Here is a 14962-nt window from a genome sequence, read left to right as displayed (position 1 = left end):
GACTCCGCTACCCACCTCCCCCCAGGTCGAGTATGACCCATCCACCACCACCCTCTGAGTGCGACCCTTCAGCCAATCTGCAATCCATCTGACTGTGTAGGCATCTATGCCACAGTCGCCTAGTTTTTTAACTAGGATGGGGTGAGAGACGGTGTCAAAGGCCTTGCTGAAGTCCAGAAAGACTACATCCACCACGACACCTGCATCCATGGCCTTTGTGACCTGATCGTAAAAGGCAATCAGGTTGGTCTGACATGATCTCCCCCTAATAAATCCATGCTGATTGCCCCTGAGCATCATTTCTGATGCTGGCCCTTAATATTTGTGTGAATACTCTTATTAAGAAGTAACCTATTTATGAAGCACAGTGTATACTTATTAGTCAAAGTACAGATGCGTCAGTGATTCAGAATTTAAAGGTGAATGTTCCATAATGCCCAAATCTTTTACTGAATTACTGGGAGGCTACCAAATCCTAAAAGTACAATGAACTCTGCCCTCCCTTTAGATATTCAGATTCCATCACAGAACACCTAACAAGGACTAGAGGTATGATAACGGGAAGGAAACCCACATTCTATTTTCACTTTTGATAAGACTATACTTTCAGCATTCCACAAACAATTTCTATTTGGGAATTACAAATGTATGTTAAATCATACTTGTTTTCCTTTTGCATGATCAGGAGATTTTAAGTGCTGTTGAACGGAACTGTGTAGTGCAGGAACATACACACTACAAGCACTACAATGAACTGTCTCTACTTTCATCATGTGGTCATCAGCAGTAACACCTAGTAAAGAAAAAAAGACAGGAATAAGATTCATAATCTATGTCAAATAAGACTATCAAAACAGACATTTAAGGAGAAATTTAGCTAATTAAATTAGCTAAACTAAAGAACTGGTGCTTACTGAGAAGGCAAGGATAATCCTGAATAAATCAAACTTATTTTTTAAATTTAGCATGTCCTTAAAATATTAAAGAAAACCCAACAGTTTAATATTGCTGGCCCTAGTTATTTTTAAATGAAGGGGGAAAAATAAAAATAAAGATAAAAAAGGATTTTCTATAGGACTGATCAATGAAGTAATGGTATGAATTGGCACTTTGCTCCACAAAACACTAGTTCCAGACACACAGAAAAACTGCATAACTTCAATTCAACTTACAGATTTATAACTCTCAGTCAATATTTTTCATTTACAAGTTAATGAAAATGCATTTTTGTATATACTGAGAAAACAAAGACATTTAGTGGATGACTTTTATTTAAGTCTCCTGTGATAATTTATTTAAGCTGCTTGAAATATGTTCTGTAACATTTTAAATTTACCCACTTCAAGTGCTAAGCCAATGATCTTACAGTTCTGACTTAAAACATGACAGAGCAAAAAGAGGAAGGGTGAGAACTGTACCCTGCTCTGGGTCTTAACACTTAATTTAAGGGTCAGTGTAGCCAAGGGAGCATCCTTCCAGTGTAGGCACTGCAAGGGCAGCCATAAATGGATGCCATCTCTTTGCAAGCCCTAGAATAGGGAGACAAACTGGTAGGGTAGGTGGAAGGTAGTTTCAAGGATATTGCAGGCAATAGCAGAGATCTGAAGCAGCACTTTGGTCCATAGGGTAGCTAAGGGACCAGTTTGTGTAGGCTTCCAAAGCAAAGTTATTTTAGAGGTCTCTCTAGTTCCTGTTACAATATAAGTCTGAGAACGAATATGGTTTGTCACGTTCTTCACCATAAACTTAGCAATTAGGCTGCTTGTGTGCTGAAATCACTGTACCATGCAGCTAAAACATGGCATCATTAAATTTCTTTGTGTTCCTCAGTTTGTCTGTACTCATGTTATAATAAGTATAACAATGTATCTGTTGTCAGTAAAAGTAAGCTGTAATTCAACAGAAAATAATATTTACAGCCCACATTTTTGGAAACACCTCCTGTATGCTCTTGCTAAGCCATGGCCACACCTATCAAAGCAAATGCAGGCACCTCAAGAGGGTCCTAAGCATGCACTGCTTAAGATAGGAAAACAGCTTGGGAGAAACGCTGGGATAATCACAACTCCTTTATGCTGCCTAATGGCCAAGCACAGGTAATCTAACTGAAAATCATATTTTTAGCTCATTTTTTGGAAGGTTTGAGGATATTAACACTACAGAATCACTGGAATCCAGGACTGCAGAACCAATAATAGACTGGCTTTTGGAGAAGACAGATTTGAGAGACTCAATAAAATCTATTGAAACGTTTATGCTGAAACAGACTCCAATACAACCTCTTTATCAGGGACTTCAAATAGGAGTGAATTGCGTGCATCCCCAGAGCATGCATTCTCAATCAAAGAGCAATACTTGCCTTCCATTATATCTTTTTCAACAGCTTGGACATTTTCAGATTGACTGCTGGTCTGTTGCTTGCGCATAGCTGTCTTCTTGAATTTATTCACCATGCACTCCTGAAAGCAAGATATGAATCTAGGTTAACATCTAAGTAGAACTCCTTCACCCTGTGTCAGACAATTGAAACTCTGTTACCCAGGTATTCTTACTGTTGATTAGGTGTGCATGCATTTGTTATTAAGTATTTGGGGAAAAAAGTAGTTTTATTGGAAAAAGAGACATTAATAGCGATTAACTCCAATAATTGCTTATTTAGTTGCAAAGCTATCTAGATTAAATGTTACTTTCAAGTATTTTAAACTTACTTTTCTGTTTGATTACATTTATGTGGAAACCCTTTCAAAATGCATTAATTTAATGAAAAAATAAACATGTTCTGAAGACAATAAATAGTACAGCTTATTTTTAAACTCCAACATAAGACTTACATGCAGAAACTCCATCACGACTTTGTCAAATTTGGTTTGTTTCTGGATATGGTCCAATGTTTCCTGATGGGCAGCACTTTCCAGGTGAGATTCAATTTCTTTTTCTTCAAATGTTCGAAATTTACAAAATGAACAAGTGAATGCCATTCTAGGAAAAAATATCCAATATCATATTACTATTTAAGAAGGCTTCTTAAAAAGTCAGTTAGTGTTTTTCAAAGGTCACTAAGGTGGTCTGAGGGCTTGAAAAAAAGCAATCACCAATAGCAGATTACACTTATCTTCCCCTACTAAATGTGGGATACTTTGCCATCTTTTTCTGGAATTATTTATGAAATCTAACATAAAAAACCCTACATTTATGAAATTAACTGCAGGAAGCAAACAGATGTAACTAAGGCTAGAGGTTTGATTTTTCAAGCATATAGACCACATTCCTACTCAAAATTCTGCCAGTGAAACATACTGGTTAATTTAAATACTGCTATTGCTATTTAGCAGTACTGTCATGAAATGTCATATTGCCAAGGAAAGCTACAGCCAGTAAGAGACAAATACTAGTAGTAAAAAAATATGAAAATAGATAACCCTACATCAGGGGGCATTCAATCTCTTGGCCCCGAGTCAGATGCATCCTCACCCTCTGGGATCAAGATGCCATGCCACCCCTGACCACTGGCCACACACTACCCAGCCTATAGGACTCCCCATAGGTCTGAAAATTTGACAGCAGGAGACCAGTGCTTTTCACACACCCATAAGAAGCATGAAATAAAATCAAGTCCTAAGCTGAAAAAACTCAGCAACAATAGTATAGGAATGCAGTTCAGCATGTAAATCCAACTAACTCAATTACAAAAATGTGGTGTGGTACTGGAACAATACTGAACTGTAGTTGAGTAGTACTGGAATACTGGTACCATTCTTGACTAATTTTCTGATGGTCTCACAGAAGTATGGGTGCATGCTCATATACTTTCACAAATGTTAGTGAAATTTCCTGATATGGGATAAAGCAAGCAGTCATGAAATCTTAAAAAACTTACGAGCAAAAACTGTTTAAAAAACCCCCCACTATTGTAGTCTGTATCCTTTGATGCTCTCCTTGAAGAATACTAGGGACAGCAAAACACTACAAATGAAAGAGCAGTACATATTACATAATAAAAACAATATTAACAGTACAAACCTGTATCCATCCCCATATTTTTCACTGTTTTTCTCCCTTCTTCGCCTTTGTTTCTCTCTTCTTGCCTCAATTCGTCGCTTTTCTTCCTCTTCGCTCCTGACATCTGGCTTGGAATCTTCACACACAGTAAAAGGAGTTGGAGTATTTTACATTTCCAAAATCCACCCAGGAGAAATTGCAATGCTCATTTTCCCCTACCTCTCGTTAACAAGTTTCACAGTGCTGAATAAATTCAAGCAATATATGCCAATGGTGTATAAGGTTGGTTTGTTTTTTTGCATAACAAAAATCAATGCAAGTATTTTAGCAATATATATTATATATATTTCAGTGTAAATTTAGGGGTCTGGACTGAGGAAATTCAGAATACAGCAAACACAGCCTCACTAGGTGTGTTTAAATGTGTTGCTATAGGAGTACTAAATTATGGCACACTAACAGCCTGTACTGCACACTCCACACAATTTTCAGCGATTCCAGCATTCCTTGTTATCAGACAGATCATATATATAATACCAAGACACCTAATGGAAAATGGATTTAGAACCTAGTTTGAGCCTCAATATTTCCTGTTTCAGTAATGTTTACACAAATTATACCCACTGTGTTCTTAACAGCAGGTCTCAGTTCATGACTTTAAAAGTCAACTCACCTAAGATTCAATGAAATGTTAAATACAAATAAGGATGATCAACTGGAAGAACAAATAATACTTAAGTGATGGAAGGGCATTAAAAAAAAATCTGCAAGACTAAGGCTAAAATACCAAAAGAGAGAGAGAAAAAAAAACAGGTAAAACATTCAGATATGATCAGAATATTTAAAAAGATGGGCATATAAACAGCAAAAATGGCAAATGTTTGTCAAAATCAGACAACTGGCTTCTCTCTTTAAACTTTAACCTGTTTAGCACCAAGCAAAATGCTTTTTCCCTTTAAAGCTTGTAAAAACGCTTTATGATGAAATGAAGGATACAACTGCTTTTATAGAACATACATTCAATGGAATCTGTTTGGTAAGCCCACCATCACACAAATGCTAGACTGGCACCCTAAAATCTAGAGTGTTTTACCTAACAGAACAGACTTGCTTCCTAAGTCTGATACCTAACATCAGAGGCATCTTTTGTAAAATTTTCATCCACAATTGCATCCTCTGCTTCAGTTTCATTACCTTAATAAAGCCAAATCCATACATTTCTCATGAAAAAGATACAGTTAACAAGGGCCTAAAGTATCATGTTCAATCCAACAGAAGATGGTGTGAGATTAAATTTATTCTCAACCACTGGTCACCGACCATTGTAATTAATTTGTTAGTGGATGAACTGTATAAAGGAACTAGTTTGGTAAAACCCCAGTTTATCAACTATTATTTCAAACAAGCATTCATGCCTTTGTGAATAGTAAACAAGAAGGCAATTTAAATGACACTGTATGTAATTATTTGGGGAATACCTGTCCAAGTCTCATTTTAGGTGTTCAAGACTATGAAGTAAAATAAATACTGCATGTAGTGCCATCATTCTCATTTTGGCAAAAGCCAGACTAAAACATGACCGTTCTGAATACAGGGCCAGGATTTTTACATATCTTGGCAGATGCTTCCTTATGACTTATAAATGACTGCTCCTAACCAGTCCAGACTGGTTTCTGCTTTCATGAAAACTGACCTTTTTCATGCATGCTTGTCCTTTCGCTTTCCTCATCTGCACTCCGTAATGCACATGTTCTACCTACTGTCTTTTTTTCAGTCATCCTTCTCCATTCTCTCCATCCCCCCCATCATCCTTTTCTCTGCTTGTTCTTTTATCCTCCCTCATTGTATGTTATGCTGCTCTGCTCAGTATTGAAGTCTGCAATCTACCTAAATGTATCAGAGTTGATGAAAGAAGCCTGATGGCACATGAAGTGCATGAGCCGTGTTCATGCAGTAGCTCCTTACCCAATCGTAAAACTGCTGACTACAGCTTTAAAAATAAAACTTAAAGGTTTTTTGGTCATTCTACAGGCAAGGTTCTTTGAGTAGATGTGATATCTTTTATTAGACCAACTGAGTAGTTGGAAAAAAATTTCTTGGCAAGCTTTCAAGCATGGGGAGTCTCTGCTGTTCAGAGACTCCAAGAAATAAAAGCAGCTAAAAGTGTGGGAGGATGTCAGTGAAAATGTAAGAAAGTCAAGGAAATGGTTTGCACATGCAATTTCTTCAAAATCTGCATTTACCTCACACACTTAAAATTAGAACCATACTAAGCGTATTTTGCAGGTGTCATCTGAAATCAGCATTTATGTAACACATTGTAAATCCATCAAAAATACCAAACTAGCAAAGCAGACTAACATGTACAAACTAGTATTTAAAGTTTTGAAGTAAGAAAACTGACTGCTGGGCATATAGCTTAAGTTACATGACACTTAAATTCATATGCCCACAAAACCAAATATTTCATTCAAGCCTCATTAACAACTCTGTCTTTACCTCTCTCTCCAGTAACTTCAGAATTACTGAAGCTGTGGGATGTCTTCCCGAAAAAATGTTAAAAGGAACAAGTATAAAAATAAGTTTTGCTAACCAAAATGCTATGCATACTGTCTTTACATTTTTTCTCCTTTCAGTGTCTTTTTTCCTCTATTCCTTCCTCTTTAATCTATTCTTCCCCATCAGTCACTCTCTTATTAATTCTTCTTTTACAATCTAGAGAAACCTCTGTGCTTCTCATTTACTTCCTAATAACTTTCCATGTTTCCTCACCTCAATGGTCACCCTTTCCTCTTTATTCTCTATACCACCAATAAGAGTTCCCCTCCGGTATGTGAAAGAGGTGGTGAGAGAGTATACAGCTTTACTATAGTAAAGAGCAAGGAACTTTGTTGACAGGTAACAACTACAACTACATTTTTAAAAAATTAAAAAAGACACCTTGAAAATTATCAAGAAATAGTTGGGACGCCCAACAGGAACTGCTACATCGTGATAAGATTAATAACTGGAGCCAAGTTTCCATTCCCCAGGCTTGTGCAAGGATGAATGTTTTAAATTTTGGCAAGTCCCAATAACTAAGGTTCAAAATACTATAAAATATCAGCAGTTATCAAGCAAAATTACTGAATACACAATATCTGAGCAGGCAGAGATGCATCCATAACACAGAAGTTCTCCCTACAGAGGACTGTTATACCAGGAACATATTTTAAAGATAAAGAGACAAGAAATTCTATTTTTCCAACTTCAGAGTCTTTAAAAAGTCACCACAGAAAGTTTTAAAAAGTGTTAAAAAGTAAATTGCTGTTGTGTATCAGCTATACTTAATGTTGGCTTTTAAGAGAGTCTCAAATCTGAAATTACCTGGGATGATGGAGGTTTAAAACTAACTTTGTCTCTAAGCAAAAAACCCCCCCAAAATCACAGCAATCTTCTACAGTTTATATTTCATGCAGCAGCAACGCATGTATTAACACCGGGTAAGCTATCTTCACAAAGAAAGTGCTAGGAAATCAAACAAAAAATTAGCTGCAAAAAGTTAAAGTAAATCATCTTCTGTCCACATGCAATTCTAACTACCCATGATCAAAAACACATCAGTTCACCAAAGTGACTACATTTTTCTGGAGTTTTTCTAGCTCCTACCTAAACTTTTCACCTTGTCAACAGCAAGTTCTTTAACAGTGTTACTATATGTGTTACCCCAATAGGAAAAAATGAAGAATTGCAAAGTATAATAAATGTCTTTCTTAATTCAAAATAAGAAAAATAATTAGTGCCAGTATTGATTTATTTTTCATTTAAATTACTTACTAGGTAGATTTTTCGTGTTCATCTTCATAATAGGTTTTGTCAGTTTGGGTTTCTTGATAAATGTCCCACCAGGTTTGTTATATGGCTGTGGAATCATTTTCCTCTTTATTCCTCTTGCAGCAAATGCTACAGAACTGGGTTTATTATGATAGTCAACAACAATTCCGGGTCTATGCATGCCTCCAAAGTCTCCCATAGGCTGGAAACGTGTGAAATCAAGAAAAGGTATTGGTATACAAAATCAACAGAAACAAAACAATATTACTAAATGCCAAAGCCTAAAACAATTTGTAAATGAGTAAAATGTGCATTCTGGAGTAAAAGGCAGATAACTAAAGCTTCTAGTTTACACGTGTTAACAAAATTACTCTGGTAATACTTGGTGGTGTGTGTGGGGGGGCTGGGGGTGGCCAAGTACATATGAAGTGGGTTTCTGCTTATTCACAATCCTTAGTCCAGATGAGAATCATGTTTATCAGAGTTTATCTCAATACAACATCCCGGTTCCTTCTCTTCAGATTCTCTACTTGCTAGTTCTGTTTTTCTGGGGGAAAAAAGCCAGCTGAGTTTTTCTACAACTCAAACAAAAGCTTGTAAAGAATCCTCCTTTGCTGGCTTGAGGCAGGAAAGATACAGATGAGTCTGAAGATTTTCCTGTGTAGTGAAGGTAAACTGAAAATCTAGGTAGGATGCTGACTAGTAAGACATGTTTTTAAAGCACAGCTAGAGGAAGTTTTTCTATGCAGAACATGGACTTGTGACCAATCTCCTTTGTTTACTTCATCCTGACAAAAGCATCTGTGGCACTGAACTAAAAGAATTTAGGATTTTTTTTTAATGTCCATAGTTGGAGCAGAATAATTAAAAAAATAAAGAGCAAAAAGTGGCAGAAATTGGATTCAAGAACTGTATTGGAACACAATTTCCTTCCTGTCTCTAAAATACTGTATAATAGTACACATGTCTAAAGACATGCATTTATAGATATAACCTCCCTGGAGCCAACAGGTACTGGAGTAATCTGAAGAGAGAGAACCAAAGGAGCTACGAAAAGCATAGAATTGATTTCCTATTTGTTCATCTACTTCATTAACAGAGAGGGAAGGAGAGATAACCCATCTGACTGTGTGTACACACCAGGTAAGCAGAAATACTTGTGTTAACGTGAAAACAAAACCAATTTTTCTATTCAAGATAAAAATACTGTGTGGGTGTGAGCACATACTCATTTCTAATCATACAAGGCTGGAATACAGTACAACTATTGGGTAGACAAGCTTATTTTTTAAAAAGCCCTGAAGATTCATGCATAAAACCAAGTAAAATTTAGTTTATTTATCAATGTAGTGTTATTAAACTATCTAAGATGTATTCATATTACACAAACATAAATATGATATGAAATATGCACTTGAACAAATAGTGTTTCCAAGTGCTTAACAGGTTTTAATAAGCAGTATTTCCATCATCTATTAAAGGTGCAATGCATTTTAAAATGGTAAGTTTAGTTTTATATAACCCTTTATTTATGAAACAGAAACTGAAAGCATTATTTTTTAAGGAAAATCAATCAGCTAAAAGTACTCCATTAAAATTCTGAACAGAACTTTCATCTCTAAAAAAGTTCTAAAAGGAACATATTTGAGCTTAAAAACCTAACACTTTCAGTTCATCAACCAAGGGATAAGAAGATTAGAAGATCTGCTAATTACAGCTACATGTTAGCCCATAGCTATGTGCAGATTTTTTGAGCTAACTTTGGCTATACAATTAAAATTATTTAAAGCTGCAAAATAAAATTTTACAAACGAACAAACAAAAAAAGAAATAAGGAAAACCACACACACAATTAAGTATTTAGAAGACCTAATAAAAATTACCCTTATCTACACTTTAAAGAAAACAAGCTACATAAAGTTATAATACAGAATTACTTCCTACAGAAACATCGTATGCTTATGAATTTTAAAAAGTGGTAAGTTACATCTAAGGCACAAAAATACTCAACAGCTGAACTATTTTATTAAAAATCAAAAAATGGGATTATAAAACTTAGTTAAAGGGACATCCTCAACTTAAAATCACTCCTCTGGATTCTTCTCTTATGTGTAACACCTAACACTAAACAAACTGAAAAACATAAAAATCTTTTTCTTAACTTTTCAGCTTTAGTACTTTCTGTATTGTCAGTTTCACTGTTTCCTGTTTAAAAGGCTCATATATGTGTTTATATATGTATATACACATGTATGCATGAACACCATTAAAACAGGCAAATGTGCAAGTAAAACACTGACATAGGTGGTAAGAGCAGGTATAGTATCCAAAACTAATTTTAAGCTGATTTAATGCTGATTATGTCCCTTTAACCATGCTTTAAAATTTAAGGAAAGCCTCTATAGAGCTGTTTGCCACCTACCTTTGGTATTTCCTTCCCCCCAGATACAAGATGGAGTAAAAGCTAAGTTAAAAAGAAGACTTCATGTTTGGTAACATGTGTATTTAATAAAGATTTAGCTAAAATGTCACCTATCCACATTAGTGGAAAGAATTGCTCTATGGTATTCATAGCCTCAGTTTTATTTTTATTTATACATTGCACCTTTAACCTACTGAAAAGCTCAAAAGGGTTCCAATTAACCTTTTATAATTATTTAAGAATTTTCCCACCTGCAAAGATGCTAGCGTTCACAAGGAAAAATGCAATTCCTTTTAACCCCTTTTAGACCAAACCTATTACTTTTATCTTCACCTTTCAAACAAAAGGAGAGATTTTGTAACACAACCCCATCAGCTAATCTTGTATTGCTCTTTACTTTCAAGAACAGAGGGACTGGGTACTACTTAAAGTCAACTTCAAAGGGATTAACAGGATTATCAACTGTGTTAGTATGTTTGGTCAAAAGTACACTGTGACAAACAGAGTACTCATTTTGAAGCTGTGGTCTTGAAAGGGTTTAAAAGAGTGACTAGTGAAAAGAATCTGAAAAGATTCTGTACTTACTCCTCGGCCTCGGCCTCTGCCTGTTGATGGTCCTCCAAAAGCATCATAGTTTCTGCTTCCAAATCCACTTTCAGGATAAGCAGGCGTTCCTCTCCCCCGAGAGCCTACAGGTGCAGGCTTCATATGGGGTGAAGAAAAACTGCTGTAGGAAGAGTAACTCTCTCTTCCTCTGTCCTCCATAAACCCAGGCCTCAATTTTGAACGTGAGTAAGGTGCTTCCCAGCTAGACCCGCCCTGGTTTCTACCTCCGAAAGAGTCAAGGCTATTCCGGTAGGAGCTGTCAAATCGACCACCATAACTACCTCCGAAGCGGCTTTGTTCGGGTTCATTATAACCATAGCCAGATCTGTATAGATCTCGCCCACCCAGAGAAGACCCGGAGTCGTAAGACTCATAAGGTCCAAACCTGGAAGAGTTGCACAGTGAGGAAAAAAAAAAAAGTAAGCTTACCAGTGTTATACATTTCAAAAGACAAGTTATCAGTTGACATTTATCAACTAAAATTAATTTATACTATATTGGTTTGTACAGTTGTGTTATTGTTTATCTTGATTAGGGCTGGGCAATTCAACTTGTGACCAGATAGAAAGCTATCTGTGTCACTTTCTGTAAAAAAGAATTCTAAAGTTCAATAGGCCTGAACTTTGTTAAATTAAATTTCTCAGCATCATTTACTAAATGTTATTTGAGCCCAGCCCTAGTCTCAGGAAAATAATCACCTGCAGATGTTTACAGGCTAGTCAGACTATTCCTTCATCAAGGTCATACCTAACATTTTAACAGTTGAAAAGCATTTAAAAGGTGGTTTAGTTTTTCAATGGGAAAACAGGACAAAATATATTTAGTCTTTATGAAGAGGTGATTCTTATGCACCCCATGATTAACATGCACCCATCCTTTGCTTGCAGACATTAAGTCTGGCAACTTCAGGATTTGAAAAAGCTGTACAAAGTACACACTGCACATGGACATAGTCCATGGGAAACTCAAGGTAGAGTGATAAGTAACAACTTTAGTTATTTACTAGGGGCCTGTTTTGCTTCCGGAGTTTTTGAAAGGAAGAAAAGGGCAGGGAAAAGGACTCATTGACATCCATAACTATACTAGGAAGGGAAGCTCATTAGTCTCCCCCACAAGATTAAAACAGGACAGTTCAGCAGAAATTGGGAAAGTCAGCCCTTTTACTAACAGAATACAAACTAATAAAACAGACTCAAATTACTACCCTTGTCTAAGATAACAAGAATTCCTTCATTGTAAAGGAAGTTAGCCTCAGAAGACCCCAAACTACACAGAAAATGAAACTATATACAGAAACAATTCATGCACAATAGTAATGAGGCAAGACACATTTTAATGTTCAAGGAACTGGTCAACCTTAATCATATACAGATTACTAAATGGTAGGTACATCTCATTCCTGGGCCTGTATGCACATTTTAATTGTGCAAAATATTTATCAACCATCTCTTTAAAAAACTTCAACATTTTCTCTAGCCTCTTCTGCCCTTGCCCAGTGGCACTGCAATGGCTACATACAGTTATTGTACAGTAGTTCTGCTATGGCCAGACAAGGATGAAAGTATGCAAAAGAGGACAAAACTAGAAGAAAATTTAAACTGCTGGATGTTATTTTCTCTCATAAAGAAACACTCCTCTGAGAAGAAAGCTAATTTGTTTAATGTACTAAAACCTGAACTTATTTGCAAAACCACCATACCAGAAATATTATTTTTGGACCAACTTTCCTGAATATCCCAGAACATACACATAATTTGGGTGCAATTAGTACCTGCCAATAAAATAATCTGGACATGACTGTAAATAACAATATCAGTGAGTATTCTTGCAATTTATAATTAGAATTAAAGAACACGTACCCTAAATGTTCCTTGAAAATGGAATGTTGATAGATTCAGTCTTAAGCACTGAACCAATTAAAGCCATTTTAGTTAGGGACTGCAATGTCAGAAATATTAAATTATGCCAATGTAAATTTACTGATCAGTTACACACTAGTAAAGTTACTAGATACAAAGAAATCCTCATACAGTTTGATTCAAAGAAGCAGGTTATCATACAACTGCCAGAATTATCCACAAAAAATAGTAATTGTTTGGATAATTGAGCTGTTACAACATAACGTTTTCCAGTTTTTCTTACACAAAACTTACAGAAAGAAAGCCCATATAATCACACAACATGCCTAAGGAACACTTAAGTTGAAAAAAAATAATATTGATTTATTAAATTATTGAGACAACTGAATCATTATTTTACCTGTTGCCGCCACCACCTCCTCCTCCACTGCCGCCACCTCCTCCATGACTATCCATCCCATATGACTGGTTTAAGTAAGAGTCCATGGGTCTTGGGCCACCATAGGCTCCATGTCCATAATCACGGTCCATGTCTAAAAAGAACCAAAAAAATTGGTGGTGGTGATTAAAACAACACCCCAGTCTTTCAATATTAGTCTTGCTGACAAAAGCATAAAAATATCCTGTGGCTGGTAGTTGAAGTTTGAGAAATTTGATCTTATAGTAAATTGCAATTCTTATAGCACTGAGAACGGTTAAATGTTGGAATGGCTTAGTATGGGAAATGGTGAACTTAGAATTGTTTGGTGTCTTCACCAAAGACCTACAAAACCCAGAGTGCTTGTACTAAAAACATTTTCTCTCTCATCTTTAAACCAGCTTTTTATCTCTTGCTTTCTTCTAGTTCTTCTCGTAACTGTCTTCCTTCTGCTGCTTCCTTCAGCAGCTTCTGCATCACTTTGTAGCTCTTAGCTCTTTCATTATTTTCCCCTGAGTTTCAGCCATCCTTCCTGAAGAATTCTCCCATCCTCTTCTTCACCATCATCCACCATTCTCTGGTGCTCTTAAAATATTTCTTCAGTGTTCTCTACCCCCTCATATTGTCTCATGAATGCTTGACATATCTCCTCATCTTGTAATGCACATTTAACTTCCACCCTCTCCTTCGCCTTATGGGGCTCTTACCAAGACTCAGCAGTCAGTGATCACTAAATGCTTCACATGTGGTTTCTTTCTTCCTTATCTCTACTTATTCTGATACAAAGTCAATTCTAGGTTGTTTCTTACCCCTGGGGTCAGTTCTAGTGAAAACTTTCTCCCCTGCCAACAGATCTCTTAGTGACTCTTCTTTAATTACACTGGTTAACTATTTGGGTGAACTGTTTAAAGTTCCATCTCCTCCTCCTCCTGTTCTGTCACCTGCTTTATTATGCAATTCAAGTCTCCCACTATTATCAGCAGTCTCCCTCCAACCGTATAAACTGCTAGCTTTCTAAGCAGAGCCTTCTTCCCCTCCCATACTGGTGCTACATATACACTGAAAACTTCTCATTCTGCTCCCCAGACTGATAGTCATTCATTGCAGTCTGCCACTGATGTTGTCTTCTATAAACCCAGGATTATAAAAGTTATAATCCCTCTCCTCCAGTATACCACTTTACTTGATTTAACATTGGTTCAGTCTGCCCCAATCTTTTCCTTGATATGACACTTCTGACATTAATTGAAGCTATAACCAATGCAATTCTGCTTGGGTAAAACGGAATGTGCCTGTCGCTTTAAGGATCATCTGTGCCAGTGCTTGTCATGGTCAACTCCTGCCCCCCTCCCCCCACGCTGCTCCTGCAAGCTGCCTAGCCGCTTTTGCAGCTGGGAAGGCTTCCATTTTCCCTCCTCTTCCTATCCCCTCCTGCTCTCTACTCTGGGCTGGAGCCCAGGGAAGTTAATGACAGGAAGCTGCTCTCCGGCTCTGACTCCAACTTGCCTCCTCTTTATCAGGTTTTTTTCCCCTGACTTTCTGTCCCTGCACTTTCTTCCTTTTGTTCTTTTCCTTCTCCTTGCTCCTTCTCCACTTCTGTTGTCTGCCAGGTTTCTTCCTTCTTCCCCTCCCTCACCTCCATGTCTTTTGATCCTCTCTGCTGTTCCCTCCTCCCCTTCCATTTTGTCTTGTTCTCTCTCATGCAGCCTTTATTACAGATTCTGCTTCCCTCCATCTCCATTTCTCCTCCCTATGGAGTCTCATCTACTATTTCTATTTTGGTCTCTCCCCCCTCTTCCTCACTGCCTCTTTCCAATTCTGGGGGTTCTTGGGGGGGGGGGGGGG

At 36.9% G+C, this 14962-nt stretch overlaps 1 protein-coding gene across 2 annotated transcripts in view; it reads right to left on the bottom strand.

The window, feature by feature from the left end:
* The window catches only part of ZNF326 (zinc finger protein 326), a 33349-nt gene that overhangs the window by 6644 nt on the left and 11743 nt on the right, over nt 1-14962 (bottom strand). The window contains exons 2-8 of one of the 2 annotated variants that reach the window (XM_019501581.1): nt 13100-13232; nt 10820-11225; nt 7816-8014; nt 4021-4135; nt 2832-2979; nt 2360-2459; nt 663-793 (exon numbers count right to left, since the gene is read on the bottom strand). In XM_019501581.1, coding sequence (XP_019357126.1) covers nt 663-793; nt 2360-2459; nt 2832-2979; nt 4021-4135; nt 7816-8014; nt 10820-11225; nt 13100-13232 — 1232 coding nt within the window. Of the gene's footprint in view, nt 1-662; nt 794-2359; nt 2460-2831; nt 2980-4020; nt 4136-7815; nt 8015-10819; nt 11226-13099; nt 13233-14962 lie in introns of those variants that run through there. The other variant, XM_019501582.1, reaches the window with a different exon arrangement.

The sequence above is a fragment of the Gavialis gangeticus genome, unplaced genomic scaffold (assembly GCF_001723915.1).
Source record: "Gavialis gangeticus isolate Ggan-Ray unplaced genomic scaffold, GavGan_comp1, whole genome shotgun sequence".
In the NCBI taxonomy this organism is placed as follows: Eukaryota; Metazoa; Chordata; order Crocodylia; family Gavialidae; genus Gavialis; species Gavialis gangeticus.
Note: the sequence above shows the minus strand (reverse complement) of the source record. Positions and strands in the feature narration are given on the sequence as shown.